General features: G+C 40.9%; 2 protein-coding genes and 1 long non-coding RNA gene across 4 annotated transcripts in view; 2 read left to right on the top strand and 1 right to left on the bottom strand.

Annotated features, from left to right (window-relative positions):
* The first annotated feature begins 360 nt into the window (after positions 1 to 360).
* The window catches only part of LOC104947385 (uncharacterized), a 16,012-nt gene continuing 567 nt past the window's right edge, over positions 361 to 15,805 (top strand). The window contains exons 1-2 of the long non-coding RNA XR_798558.1: positions 361 to 373; positions 13,835 to 13,839. This is a non-coding gene — a long non-coding RNA (uncharacterized lncRNA). The remainder of the gene's footprint in view (positions 374 to 13,834; positions 13,840 to 15,805) is intronic.
* LOC104947376 (glucose-6-phosphate translocase-like) lies at positions 1,602 to 4,723 on the top strand. Its single transcript, XM_010773379.1, has 6 exons — positions 1,602 to 1,864; positions 1,941 to 2,026; positions 2,115 to 2,228; positions 2,315 to 2,380; positions 3,238 to 3,376; positions 3,450 to 4,723. The coding sequence occupies exons 1-6, from the start codon at positions 1,609 to 1,611 to the stop codon at positions 3,614 to 3,616; spliced, it is 828 nt and encodes a 275-aa protein (XP_010771681.1). The 5' UTR covers positions 1,602 to 1,608; the 3' UTR covers positions 3,617 to 4,723.
* On the bottom strand, positions 7,613 to 10,535 carry hmgn1b (high mobility group nucleosome binding domain 1b). Of its 2 annotated transcripts, none has more exons than XM_010773372.1 (6): positions 10,337 to 10,535; positions 9,136 to 9,153; positions 8,985 to 9,014; positions 8,860 to 8,901; positions 8,671 to 8,778; positions 7,613 to 8,585 (listed from the first exon to the last, which is right to left on the bottom strand). In XM_010773372.1, exons 1-6 carry the CDS (start codon positions 10,352 to 10,354, stop codon positions 8,538 to 8,540), a joined length of 264 nt encoding a protein of 87 aa, XP_010771674.1. In that variant the 5' UTR covers positions 10,355 to 10,535; the 3' UTR covers positions 7,613 to 8,537. The 2 variants fall into 2 exon arrangements, with proteins under 2 accessions (XP_010771674.1, XP_010771665.1); XM_010773363.1 differs by having other exon boundaries at positions 8,860 to 8,904.

Consider the following 15,805-nt stretch of genomic DNA (forward strand, 5'->3'; position numbering starts at 1 on the left):
GAATAGCATAGGCCTTTGTCAGATGTTATATTACGCTGTTTTTTTTCTGCTTCGAATAGTTCTCTCTTTTTTCACCATACCTGTGTTTGCATCACTGATTTTACTGCACATATTGTAAAGCTTACATTAGCAGACTTTTTGGTAGATATGTCTCTGATGTAAAGTATAAGCAGTCAGGTAGCATCTTCACAATGTAACAGGAGGACACACTCAAGGTTCAAGGTTCTTTATTTTGTCATACGAACACAGCTACAGTGTAGTTATGCCGATGAAAATCTTAGGTCACAGGCTTCTCCAACAGTGCAGCACAATAACACAGATAAACAGAAATATAAGTAAATAGTAAATACAAAAAGGAAAATTGTTTAAAAAAGTGAAATAGTGCAATAAGAGTCTATATGCAAGTTATTGGAATGATATATTAGAGAAATTTCAGTTTTCAGTTTGCCACGCACCTCGCCGTTTATCCAGGGCTTTTGATTTGGGAATTTTCGTACAGAAACCTTCGGTACCACGTCATCGATGCATTTCCCAATGTAGCAGATGACCCTATCCGTGTGTGTGTTGATGTTATTGTCCTCGAACACACTCTAATCCGTAGATGCAAAGCAATCCTGCAGTGCTGAATCTGAGTCTTCACTCCATCGCTGTAGTGTCTTTATTTCCGGTATGTCCCGTTTAAGTTTCTGCTTGTAAGCAGGCAGCAGCAGCAGCAGAGAGATGTGGTCTGATTTGCCAAAGGGAGGGCGAGGGAGAGCCTTATATCCATGTCGAAAGGGGGAATAAACATGGTCCAGAATGTTTCCCTCGCGCGTTGGGCAGCTGATGTGTTGGAAGTACTTCGGCAGGACCTTCTTCATGTTGGCGGTGTTAAAATCCCCGGCCCCAACGACGCCGCCTCTGGCCCTGGAGTCTCGGTCTTGTCGATAATCCCAAACAGCTGATCGAGTGCCGTGTTGTTGTCGGCGAGCGGCGGAATATACACTGCTGTTATCACAACAGATGTGAATTATCTCTGCAGGTGAAAAGCCCGGCATGTGATCATGAGGTGCTCTAAATGAGCGGAACAGTCCAAATAAATAATCCTCACATCTGTGCACCAGTTGTTATTAGACATTACACACACACACCGCCACCTTTACTTTTCCCAGAGTTAACAGTCCTGTCCTGGCGAAAAATAGTGAATCTGTCAGGAACAATGGCAGAGTCCGGGATAGCGGGGTTGAGCCAAGTCTAAATGAGAATGAACACGTTATAGTTGTTAATGTCTTGTTGAAAAGCAATCCGACTTCTGAGTTCATCTAGCTTATTTTCAATGGATTGAACATTAGCCAGAAGAATACTCGGAAGAGGGGGTCGGTTTACTCGTTTCCTCAGTCTGACCAGCAGCCCGGCACGGGTCCCCTGCTTGGTCTTCCTCCTGCGTCTCTCAGGTAGGACGGCAGGAGGAAGCCATGGCGAATCTCCATTGTCTGTCGGTGGGTTATAGTCCACAAAGTTTCTGATGTGAAGAAGTTCCTCTCTGCTATATTGTATAGCAGAGTTGGTGCGGTCGGCTTGCATGTTGCAAACCATGTTAAAAGCAAAGTGATGGCTGTGCAGTAAAGAATGAGTAATTATAATAGTTTTATTAAGCACACATACAAGTGCACTTCCTGTATTACACTGATATTTCCCTTTGCATTGCATATATCTGTCTGTTTGTGTACAGGAAACAGTGAGAGCACCCTGAAGGAGTTCCTCCTCTCCCCCTTCCTGTGGGTGCTGTCTCTGGGCTACCTGGTGGTGTTCGGGGTGAAGACGGCTGCCACTGACTGGGGACTGCTGTTCCTCATTCAGGATAAGGGCCAGACGGTCCTCATGGGTATGTTGTTTTAATTGTCACAGATTTGTATTGCCTCCTGCTGGTGAATGGGGCTGACCCCCGGTGTTCCCCACAGGCAGCACCTACATGAGTGCCCTGGAGGTGGGGGGCTTTGTGGGCAGCCTGGCAGCGGGCTTACTCTCTGACAGAGCTGTGTCTCGGGTGAGTGACAGCCATGGGATAGATTGGGCAAAAATGATTATTAACCGGAGTACAGTGTTAAACAAAAGGATCCTCTCTTTGACTTCAGCAAGGCTTGGGCACCCACGGAAACCCCCGCCACGGCCTGCTCCTCTTTATGATGAGCGGGATGTGTGTGTCCATGTACCTGTTCAGAGTCACCATCACACCTGAAATCCCCCAGGTAACTGCACCTTTAATTAATACTGTGCATGGAATAAACATGTGTGCCGTATTGAAACTTCACCAGAGATTATGGTCTGTTCTCAGGAGGCGCCTCTTTGGGTCCAAGTCATTCATCCTGTCTCTGTCCTCATTGGTGTATCAGAAAAAGAGGTATGTTAAAAAAACTGGTGGAATTTAACTAAATACATTTACTTAAGTACAAGTTTGACTTTATTTGAGTATTCTCACTTTATGTTACTTTATACTTTTATTCCATTAACTTTGGAGGCATATGTTGTTCTTTTTATTCCACTATATTTATTTTACAGCATTAGCTCATTACCTGTTTTTTATTATTCTTACAAAGAATAAATCAATGCAAATGATATGATTTATTATCACAGATCAAGCTACCCAACAGTATACAAAGTACTTTAATTAAACTCACTTTTACCGGAGGCAACATTAAAATGATTAACATTGGTTATTCCGTCAATACGTATAATCCCATTATTTATACATGATTTTAAAATTCCCTCTGGAGGGAACACAGGGAATTAAGCCTTTGCAGACCATTGACATGCACAGAAAGGAGAGGTAAAACCCCCCAAAACCCAAGAGGGTATTAAGTGTATTTTTTATGCGAATACTTTTGTTCTTTAAAATATTTTTTATGCAGTACTTTTACATGTAACAGATTATTTTTATACTGTAGTATTGCTACCTTTTCTAAAGTATCAGATCTGAGTAATTCTTCCAGCACCGCTCAAAATCACTGAGTTTTATGGGCCTTACAATTTGATGAACTGAATCAACACTAGGGAGGCTTTGGCGCAGTGTACTAGTGCATTGGTTGGGATCAGGGGAGCACAGATTCAAACCCCACTGCAGTCAGCATGTCGTTGTGTCCCTGAGACACTTCACCCCAAATTGCTCCTGTGGGGATTGCCCACAGTATTGAATATGTAATGTAATGTTATTAACACATTCAAGAACACTGATCCACGTTTTCTCTTTGTCACACACAGATCTGGATCCTATTCCTCGGTGCTATGTTTGGATTTTCTTCCTACGGACCAATCGCCTTGTTTGGGGTGATAGCCAGTGAATGTGCTCCTCCGAATTTCTGTGGAACCTCTCACGCTGTTGTGGCTCTGATGGCTAATGGTAGGCTCCAGATTCACATGTATCATCACTGTAGTCTAATTCATCAGTCTAAACACACTTTGTTCTGTTGCAGTGGGGGCGTTCATGGCGGGGCTTCCCTTCAGCACTATTGCCAAACAGCACAGCTGGGACATGGCCTTCTGGGTAGCCGAGGTGATAATGGCCTCTGCCACCATTGGCTTCTTCCTCGTACGCAACATGCGCACCAAAATGGGACGCATCGCAGAGAAAATGGACTAACGTGTCTTCCTGAAATTAGATGAAGGTTGATAACATGTTATGTGACAAACGGCCTATCACTAAAGACAGCTCCTTTTACAGAATACTGCACATTAATACGTCAATTTGAACAAAAATACTGATCGCCATATTTTTTCTGATGAATTGGGTTGATGTAGATGCTCCGGTGGGGTGAAGTCATTAAACTACTTTAGATAGAATTACATTACTTAAACTCAATGCCAGGCAGAAATATGTATTTTTTTACAGCCTGCAACATTAATTTAAACTAAACTTATTCTCTGTACTTCGGATACAAAAAGTCTGCCTTATGACTCCTAATGAACTTTAAAGGGTTTAAGTGTTTGTATTTTGGATGCACACTTAATATGAAAGGTTTAACTTCCATTATAAAAATAAAAACTCAATGTTTTTGATCACCATAATGATCAAAAAATGAAAGAGCCAAGAGAGATCTCTGTCGCATATGTACAAATGTTCTTCTCCTGTTCAACCGCACAAAGAAAGTAGATGTCTTCCATTGAAATGCTTCCATTTAGTCATAGAGGCAGTACTCACATAGAGACCTTTCAGTTTAATGGCAGCTGTACACTCAAAAGAACCTGGATATAGTGTAGTGTTGAGGCCTGTTGACATCAGGTGGACGCATGCTGCTCATTGCGTACTTGCCTTCAGTGGAGGTCACTTCTCTTGAACTTATTGAATGTTTTCTGATGGGCCTGTATGATCTAAACTATTATCTGTCTAGGTATTTGCACACATGTGTCTAGGTCATTTTATCAATACAAACAAATCATCATTTCACTGAAATGAAGTCATTGGAGAACATGTTATTTTTATACGCAATGTAATGCTAGTTGATGCAGAATAACACTCGCCAGCTTTTGTGATGCTTTCAAGGATCACTCGAGGAGTTGTATCACTGCCACTGTAGCTCTGTACAGACATAATATATTAACTTCCTCACCCAAAAAATCTGAGTTGTCAACTTAACAATTACTGTGATTGTACAATACATATGTTGTGCAGTAATGTCTAATTTGTTCGGTTTTTCTTCTGTAAACTGGCAAAACACATGAATAAACCTTCAATAAGCTGCTATTCCAACCCTATGGCAATTGTTTAATACTTTATATATTGAGACAGTTTAAAGTGGCTGTACAGTAAGTGTTCCTTTGTGTTCCTCTGGCTGTGAAAGCATCCGTCTTAATGCAGATTCTACGTGATAGATTTGTAATCCAGAGAAACTTCTGCAGAGGGAGTTGCAGAAATCATGTGGGCATCTTACAGTTTCATTGTTTTTAAGGTTTGTCTTTCTCTCCCGCTTGCTGCAGCTCAGCAGGGAAACACTGCACTGCTTTCACTCTTTCACTTTGACTCATACCTCATTCACACCAACGCAACTCCGGTTCAAGCTCCGTGCTAGAGCTTTTCAGGTTCAGAACCAATTCGGTTTAGCTCCGGCTCTTTTCACACTGCCCCGAGTCCGACTGGTGCTGCGTCATTGCGTCATCGTTTGCGTTATGACGTAACCGTTTGCGTGCCTGCTTCATAAAGTCAAACCCCTCACAGCTGACACCGACAACAACAACAATGGCCGATTGTGCTCCAGCTTCCTCTGTACCTCTTCGGAAGACCAGATTCCCAGTAGGTAGCTGGTCTCTTCAGTGGACCACTGCTGCTTGTTAAGTTTCTCCATCGTTGTGTACAAACTGGATAAAACGCCGGCTTTTTGTTGTTGTTCAGGAATTGATCCCGCCCCTGCCCCCGCCTCGACGTAAGCGTGACGTAGCTGGTGCTTTTGCTCTGGCCGGACAATTTTTTGGTGCTCGAAATGAACCGGATTCCGGACCTAAGAGGCTGCTCCGCTGCGGTGTTAACAGGAAAACCCGGTGCTTTTCAAGCTCCAGCTCCGAACCGGCCCTGAAACACCGTTGGTGTGAATGAGGTATGAGAAGACTACCTGTGGGGACTGGGACCATTTCTTTGTCTAACTCAAACTCAGTCAGAATACTTGGGTTTTGTGACAGTTGCTCCATTTTATACTTCAATTCAATGAAAGTTAAATAAATACATATAAATACATATTTGTACAAACACAAGAGGTTAATGTTAGCATGTAGGAAGATGAAAATAAATTAGAACAAACGTATTTTTTATAAACACAAGAAATTAAAGTTAGCATGTAGAAACAACAATACATTAATACAAGGATCTTTTTATAAACATAAGAAACATAAAATGTCCCCTAAAACAGTGGTTCCCAATCTGGGGGGCGCGCCTCCCTTGGGGGGGTGCCAAAGATCGCAGGGGGGGCGCCAGGCCTCCGATGATTTGAGGCCAAATATCATATTTAGACTTTTTTTTTTTATTAATAATTGTAAAGCAATACATGATTGTCACTAAAAGCCTTGTCTCTACATTACAATAAAATATAAAAAATAATTGATTAATTAATTTGAATAACAATTCAAGTTAGTAACTAAAGGCATAAAAAGTGGGAAATGTATAATTCTTTCTTTAATAGAAATGTTTCTTCTGCCCGTAAAGTGTCCAAACCGGGCTTTTCTGGATACGCGCATTTTTAAAACATAGTCATTGTCCATGCCGGTTTCAGATTATTTGTCACAGTTGCACCGATCAGATCGGTCTCCTCCATTTTGTAGATTATTTACGACTTTTGAATCCACATAAACACATCGGCAAAATCCGGCTTACTTTGAGCAAATGTTTTAATCAGTTTTATCCCTTTGTGAATTGTTTCCACTTCCGCACCGTCCTTTAATTTCTTCATAAGCGGGAATCCAAATGAATTAATCCTGAGTCCAATAACCATCAAAGTCACTCCAATAGTGCTCCTTAATTACACTTTCATCCTCCTTTAACAAAATACTTCACATTCATCCACTTTGTGGACAGGAGTCATTTGGAGGGGCTCTTGGGAAAAAAGGTTGGGAACCACTGCCCTAAAAGATCAAATGTAAATACTTTGATTAAATAAGAAGATACTAATTAAAAAATATAATGTAAATTGGCCAACAATAGATACAATAAAGATATGACAACATGTATATCAACACAAGATATGAAAGTAAACATTGATTTGAATGCAGATTTACACAGTAGAACCATTTGGCTGCTGATGGTGTTTGAAACCGTTTCATCCTCAAATCATTTATACTTGAACATCAAAATACATGTGTCAGGGACTGCGATTTGTGTCTCCCTAAACTTTCATTTCTAATTTGGAAACAGGGAAGGGTCTTCTTGTGGCTTCATCATTAGCTGGAGACAAAGTCAGTTGGAATGTAGCCATGTCACTAAGTAGTTTAATATGGTGTGCTGGAGGTCTGTGAGAATACACACAGCATGTGAACGCTTCATCAGGAAGAACTCAAAAGTGAATTTAGTGTGAACTTCTTTTATTGCATCAGAGATACAAAAGATGCACAAGAATGTTTATTTCTCTAAATGTAATGAAGTCATGATCAGAGTTTGAGTAAAGCAGCGTCCCTAAGGGAAGCTGTCCATGGTGCTGAAAATATTTGGTCATTTGCCTTTTTCTTTGAAGGTTTGTAAACTATTATTTAAAAAATGAAAGGGATATTTGTTTTAATGATTCTATAGCAGCTTTTTCAAAATCATACTTTGACTGTTATTCTTTTTTATAGCTTTTCTTAGCCTTCTAATCAAGTGAACCTGATCTTTGAACGTGTCCTATCCAATTGAACATTTTTTTATTAAGATTTGACTCTTTATTTGCCAATAAATTAGATGTTAGATGACCTCCAGTAAGGTCCCTTTTCCACTTTCCACTTATATATCACATTATTTGTGCTGAATCCTACGGTGAATGACATGCATTCTAGTATTTTTGAACAAAGCCTTATAGGCATAATGTATTACTTCCATTTCAATGCTTTTTGAACAATGAGAAACCTTCAGTGTTTTATCAACAACGTTAATAAATAAGCAACTTTTCAGAAGGAAACAGCGTAACAACTACCAACCAAGTTTTATTGGTTTGTTGATAACAATCAATACACAGGTACATCTATAAACAAATCAAAAGAAACAGCACACTATCTAAAACCCACATGAATATTGCTACTGCTGGTATGCATTTGACATCTCAAATAAATGTACAGTTTTTCTGTCGGCCTTAAGGAAGCCAGTCTCCAGTTTGCTCTGTATGGTTACACACCGCATAAACGTGGCTATGAAAACAAATTCCATTTTTACCATCCTTACAATGTATCGTTACACACTGCGTATAGAAAGATTGAAAACCCTTTTCACAGCAGCTATACAAATTTATTGCGATGCTATCACAGAACAGACAAAACCAACACACGCGATGCACGTCTGATAAGGAGAGCTCCAGTACTAGGGATTTTAGCTTTATTGATCAAATTTGTTAAGAAAACGGCATGAGTACAAGAGTTAACATATAGGAACAAAGCTTACAAACATTCTAAAACACTGTTCTTCATTAGAAACAATAAAACAATGAGTTTCCCTGTGACTTTGTCCACCCCCCCAGCACAGATTACATACAGTCCCTTATAAAGCATATGGAATGTAATCTCTTCCCGTTGTTGCCCCAGCTCCTTAACGTCGTGCTCGCGTTTTGACGAACTTGACACCCAACCTGCACCCTCCCCTCCTTCACATTTAAAACTGAAATGAGATCCACTGACAGTAACAACAATGACCGCAATTTGTATGGCGATGCAAAATTGTGGGATGTGACGAAATTCCCGTCTCCAAATTGACTTTTTTCTTTCATTAAAAAAAAGTGTTCTCTACAATCAAACTACTAAAAAACCTGTATTTAGAAAATAGTTGATAAAAATATCCCCTGAATTGTACAAGAAAAGAGGTACAGGGAGCACTGGTAAAAGATGTGTTTGGAGAGATACTATTCTGCTGCCTCATCTTTTTGTTCAGCTGCGTCTGTAGCCGGTGCCTGCAAGAAAAAGTTGAGGGTCAAAGTTTAATAACCAAGAATATGGGCTTTATTTTGCATGTTTATATATTCACATAAACATTACCTCCTCCTCAGCTTTGGCTTCTCCGTTCTCAGCGGGGGCCTCTGGTGCTTTCTCCTCAGGCTTGGCCTTCTCCACCTCCTTGGCTTTCTTAGGCTTAGCAGGTGCCTTCTGCAAAAATAAATATTAACATCATTAGTCTAACAGTCAACAATTGAGAGTCTAATAATAAGTAATGAAAAAAGTTCTCACCTTTGGCTTGGGTTTGGCATCTGCCTTTGCCGGTTCAGGTGTCTGCTGGGACCCAAAAAAATGATGGTCAGTTCTGAGAACAGACTTTAACAGCATGCATAATGAGTGTGAGAGTCATTACTTACATCTTTCAACCTGAGAGATCTCCTCTTGGGCTGCAGAAACAGTGAACAGAATAAACATGTCAGCTTACCACTGATGGGCTGTTACTGACCCCTGGTGGGAGCACAGACAACGACTAAAACACAAATACAGTATGATATAAAATGTTCTTACCGCTGAGTCTCCTCCTGTCTGTAAGAAAAAAAAATGTGGTTAAAGTTTGCATCTGAATGTGACTATGGTGAGGACAAGTGTTGCCGGGGTGTGGGCTTTAAGTATTAGTTATATAACACGGGTGGGCGTTTCCAGACAAAAGATTGGCCTATGAATGCTCATCAAGCCTCATAAATTATTAAATGAAGTTATAACCGAGCACTGTGATTGGCTGCGATATGCCCTAAAATCCAGAACACAACATCATTTCCTAATCCGCACATTAACAACCATTAGCATGATTACTAAACAACATGCATCTGTCTGCACAATAATAAATAAATACAGCGTATAGCATTGTAACAATAACACAGCGTCATATGCGCGAGCTCCCCCAGCTCTCGTCTACTGTAAAAGTCCAATGGGGGATGGGGGACTCCGCCTACTCATCCATTCATAGGTAATAAATGGGATTTCCAGAATACCGTGTTAGAGAGCGTTCCCGCCATGGATTTGAACAGAGACGCTGTGCAGAATCTACTGGAAGCCCAGCAACAGGAGCAGCGCTGTGCTGACGGAGGCTCGCCATTGCATAACCGACCATACACCGTGAAAACACGACGAACGTCTTTCAATATATGCAACATTAACCAATATTACGCTATTTGTATTGAAGGAACACATTATATAGTGGCCAAATTATATTAAAGTTGTGTTTTGTTCCGTAAACAAGTATTTGTGCCCACACAAACACAGTAAGCTACCATTAAAGCCCAGCGAAGAACATTAAATCCGCTTTCATAGAAACTTGAGTATCCAGCGTGACGACCCCCATAGGAAACAATCAATATGCCGCCAACTTTCTCTACAGAAAGCCGTCTATCGACAGAGAAACCTACACTGCAACAAGCTCAATATATTTATAAAATGTTGCAACTGTGCAGAGACCATTGTGCGGGAAACCCCGACTCACGGAAAAGCTCTTGCACAAAGATAATCACAGCACGAGCGATAACAGACACAACCCGACTTGTAAAATCAAAACAGAACAAGTCCAGCTGCAAGCTGCAACATTGTTTACGTTCACCCGGAAAACAACACGGTCATTTGTAGCTACATTTTAACAACTGTGTCTGCAAGCTATCGAGCCCATCTGACAAACTGCAGCCGGGGGTAATAAATGCAGTATTACTGAATGCATGAAAGATGTCGGTCTACTCACTCTGCTCCTTTTAGGCATGGTTGGTTTGCGTGTGGTGATTTTAAGAAAGAAAAACGGCTAAATGTAAGTCAATACAGCTGAAAATACAGTTGCAGGCTATATTGTGGATAAAGCTGTACCAGTACAGTCTAATACAGCGCAGCGAGACGTTAATGTTCCATTGGAAGAAGAACTAGCTCAAACCGGATTGGATTCTCCCCCTCCCTCCCTATTCAAACCGTTATAGTTCCTGCATGATTGACGGTGATATACCCCGCCTCCACTGCCCGGTGATTGGACAAGACAATGGTCAGCAACAACATTTCAAATTTGTGCTCCTACCTGCTTGGATGCGTGACACGTCAGTCAACAAACATGGAGAGCGACCATCTGCCGTAACAAGGCGAACTGTCATTTCATGTGTCTTCCCCTCGCGCACAGATACGTGTTTCCCAAAACATGCTTCTTTTTAAATGTTCAAGAATTGGCTCTCATAGCATCACATTAACGCCTTTAATGCGAGTCATATAAGAAAATTTGTTCTGTTTATTGGCAGGACATTGAGAGATGTGTATCCCCCAAGGCAGGTCTTTTGTATTTTGGCGTAGGAAAATGGCGACAAGATACGTGAGGATAGGCTACAGCTCCTGGCTTGTAGGCTCCTGTGTGTCACCGTCCAGTGTGCTATCCAGATTCCAGACATGGCTACCGCTTCTAGTATACTCACAGTGCTTCTTCCCACTTCCCTCCATCCCTGACCACTGTCCTATTATTGTTGTCCTGCCCAGAAAACAGAAAATACTTTAAATACACACTTAATGATATATAAATGACTGCCATTCCATACCCTTTATCCTGTGTACAAGATAATGACGTATTGAGGCGCATACTTTTATCAATAATTTATGTAAAGCTTTTATTTTTCATTTGGCTGGTCCTGAGGAAAAATATGTTTTTGTATAAGAGGCTTCCTTTCATTTTATCCCCAGAATTAACTCGAGCAAAGAGCTGTAATTGGAAAAAAAGAGTCAACAATATACAATTTCCAGAAGTGCCAATATTAAAATGTTTGGAATGTTAGCATGATTTAATTAATGATGCTTTGTAGTATAAAAGACACAAAATGTGTGCCTTATATACTTATTATTTAATAATAATTCCAACCAAAAAAAATAACACAGGATAAATAGTCAAGTAAAAATCATAAAAAATGTATTTTCTTTGCTCCTTTAGTCGACTTTTTAATGATCCCTCCCTGCATTTAGGAGATTCCTACTTCCTGTTTAAGCAGGAAATTCATCACAATAAGATTAACTTTGACACAATGATTTATGTGGATTACAAAGCAGGCCTAACCCAAACAACATTGAAACATGGGCAGATTTACTGCTGCATGTTGATGTTGTTTCACTAGAAAATGTTACATTTTATTTTCACAAGGGCATTCTTATTTTTTGTCTTTTAGAAAGATATTACTAGACATTTCTACTCAGTTGTGATCAAATTTGTTTTTTCTAACAAGCAAAATATTAAAACATATTTAGTAAAAGCCACTGTCACTAATTGGTGGAGAAAGTAAGGTGATGGCCATTTATTTACAGGGACTTTCATTTAGTGATATTCCACTCAGGCTTAAATTCTTCTTTTATTGAATTATCCCCAGAGGGATTAATAACCCTTTTGAGGTGCTTTGCTTCCACTGGGACATTCAAACTCTTCCACCTGGTCTGAACATCAAACTGACCCGGCTCACAGTGGAAGGCCACTTCCTGCAGGTATTGCATTCAGCAGCAGTTTGCAAACACACCAAATATAATTTGGTTTGGAGAATCCTTCCAACCTTATCACACATGTATGTGAAATTTCACTCACATGCTGATGCCTGCCAATGTTCTTAAGGTAATCACACCAGGAGTTTACTTCATCTCACTGGGATTGTTGATGGTAAAAGGCCAGGGTGGGGAACAACCAGCTTTGCTAACATTTAACAGTTTGCTCATGATCATTGTTAAAGTACAAGAACCCATTTACACGGGAACGCATACGAAACGCAAACAAACTGAATACGATATCAAAAAAGTCTTCCGTTCACACGAGACCGCTCGAAAGCACTGGAGACGCTGTAGTACATATGCCGGGCCTTTAATGCGGCTTTCACACCAGCGCTTTTCCCATTCTAGAGTTTTTCTGGTTCAGCTCCGGTTTCCCTTTTCTGCTCCCGCTTTGTTCACACCGCCCAGAGCCCGACTGGTGCTCCCGCTGCTGCGTCATGACGTCACCGTTTACATCGCTGATTTGCTCCCCAACGGCGTTCACAACAACAACAATGGGGGACTGCGTTGGGTCGATGATCGTGTTGCTTTTAATCATACGAAGCCAGATTAAACTAAATAACGGCTTCTCCAACTTTATACGTTTCTCCAGAGTGCCATGGTTCATTGTTTATTAATGTGTTTTGGCGGCATTTACCGACCGCTGCAGTGCTGGCTGCTCTTCCACGGGAGTTTATTCTCCCGTTAGCTCCGGGTTAGCTCACACGGCTCTAAAGTATTCACTGTCTGACTGTCACACAAGCAGCTGATACGTATCCCCAGTTCCCCTTAAGTGAATGTGTGTCAGTCTGAATTGACGCTGTTTGGCATCACAACGCTGTTATGAAAGTTTCTCTGGTATAAAATGGGTGATGTTAGCATAGCAACCGAAGCTAAACTGACTATTTGTTGTTGCTATCCTATTGTGGCATAAGCCGTTTTCTACAGGCACATTTTACCGGCGTATTTTTCATTATGATACTACTTGTGATAGTCGGACATGACAACCTGTGCAGCCCATGTATTGATTCCATCCGATAGCTGCTATAATACAAAACGTCTGCCTGCTCTCCACAATGATCAATAACAGCGAACGGATGGTAAGGTAAGGTACAAATAAACAGAATCACACGAAGCCTGGTTAGTGTTGCCTGACTTTATAAAGTGTGTTTTTTTTAATAAGTGTGTGGTTGCCTTCTAGTCACTTTGTTCAGCGCTACTGCTTGTAGGCAGGCATGACGAGACTCTTCAGTCAACCCATGTTCAGAGGAGGTGGGTTTAGTTTCCTGCACGCCTCGACGTAAGAGAGACGTAAGCAACGCTGCCTCTTAGCTCCGAAGCTCTTGCCTCTAGACCGACAATTGTTTGGAGCTGGAAGTGAACCGGATTCCGGAGCTAAAAGGCAGTGCCTCTGCGGTGTGAACAGGAAAAAACGGTACTTTTCAGGCTCCAGCTCCGAGCCGGAGCTGAAAACGTGTTGGTGTGAAAGGGGCATAAGTGGCGCTGTACTTCCGCCACAAAATACACCAAAAGCAGCGAAGAAGACCCCCAAGCATGGTTGCCTGGTTGCCCTTCAGTTTATTCTCCGCGGTGGATTTAGCAACATGTAGTTCATGTAATTCTCCATGTCCACTTGTTGCTGATGGTTGTGGTAGAGGAGCTGTAGATTTTGCACTAACATCTGTAGCATGGTCAGTAGCAGTAGCAGCAGAGGTGGGGAGAGGCGGGGCTATGGCTTCATCGTTATCAGGAAAATGGTCGTATAGGACGTACACATGGAGCCGTTTGGCCTCCCAGAGCGTTTCCAGATCTATCAACCTTGGGACCCGTCATCGTTTAGGGGTCCGCTTCCGTTACGGCCTCGTGTGAACGAACGGGCTATACGAAAGATAAAAGTAGCGGATACAACCGTTTTCGTTCCTGTGTAAACAGCACATAAACCTGTTCTGCTGGTTGTTACTAGTCTTTGACTCATTAACTTGGAAAAGGTGTCCCTCCCATCTTCCTTACAATTTCGAGCGAAACAGAGCTGGAGTCCACATTAGAATGCAATCTGAGCTGAGATATGACATGACATTATATTTATGGCACAGATTTTGTTTGTTTTACTAATGTGTGCTATGATACTGAAATGTTAGGAACGTTACACAGACACTTGGACTCAAAAGAAGGTTTGAGGTTCAAAAGGTCTTTACTTAAGACATAGATAAAGTACAAACAAAAAATCACTCGTGAGAGGCAAAACGTAGAAAAGCAAACTGCAAACATGGGAACTAAATAAACTTGACTTAACTATGAGTACTAACTCCAAACGTCTCTTGGCGTGAAAAGCTGGCTCTCTTCAAGGCACAAGACGAACTGGCACAGGACAAAGGGAGACGAGGACTATATATACAAGAGGTAATGGGACACAAGTGGCAACAATCAATGGAGGGGCTGACAATCACGCAGGGAGGAAGACACACAAGGGCAGGAGAGCTCTGAAACGAGAGAGAAAGGTAAATACCAAAATAAAACAGGAAGTGCAATGACAGGACTAGACAGGGGAATAAAGAAGTCCCGCATCTTGTTGTGTGTTGAAGAGACAAGGACCCAGATGTTCTGAAATTCGTCGAAGATAAATATTCAACATTTCACGCAAACACTTTCTTCATGTACCTATTTCAAGGAAGGAACAATTTCTCAGAAACCTTACTCCAGTGGAAAATGGAAAGTCGGGACAGTGGAAAGGGACCCCTAATTCGGTTACAGGGACAAGGTCCAAGGACTCTGGTTAAGGTTGACTCCAAGTGAACGCAATATTGACGAGGACACATGTAGGAACAGGCAAACAGAAGTCTCCACCTCTCTTCATGAGGTCTATAACATGACTCATTTTCAAACGTCATGTTTCACATCCTTATGAGACGATGTTCTTTTTCAGGACGTTATTTTACAATAAGTTCATTTCATTTTTCATTAATCGTTGTTCTATATGAATTTCAGGGTTTCGCATTTTCATCAGGTAACACGTTTAACCAGGGAAAGTCTTATTATATATACTATACAAAATATTAATAACTAGTTAATTTCACAAGAGACAAACAAACAAAAACAAAAAACCAGACTCTTATCCTTACCAGAGAAAAACAATAACATTACAGGTACAAAACAACAGACATGGCACATGTTATTTATTTTTATAATTTTTACAAGAGTTTCGACCATTTCCACGTGATCAAACCTTACTGAAACCATATGATCGTCCCATCTAACACTTAAAATGAGGGTCCACCTTGATGTCAGACTAAATTTGTGAACTATATAAGTGTAAGTCAGGTAGGTTTAGACATTCATGATTTATATAATTATTTACATTGTTAACTTTAGACTTGACAATCACTCCATTTTCATGTTTCATCGTTTTTTACTTCAGGATGTTTACACATGAGTTCTGTCATGGCTCATTGAGATGAATCAATGAATTGTGGTGACAAACAGTAGAGTAGACACTACCTCCCGGGGAATGATGATATCCGGGAAGTATAAATATATTTACTATAACATGTCATATGGACCCGGACCCACAAAGAATAATGTAAGGTAGTACAGGACGATTAAATAAGTACAACTCAATCAATTAATCCAAGTACAATAAACCAAGTACAAATCAAGTTTAGAGTCCCAATCTAAATACAAA

Source organism: Notothenia coriiceps, unplaced genomic scaffold (assembly GCF_000735185.1).
Source record: "Notothenia coriiceps isolate Sejong01 unplaced genomic scaffold, NC01 NC01_scaffold00000339, whole genome shotgun sequence".
Taxonomy (NCBI): Eukaryota; Metazoa; Chordata; class Actinopteri; order Perciformes; family Nototheniidae; genus Notothenia; species Notothenia coriiceps.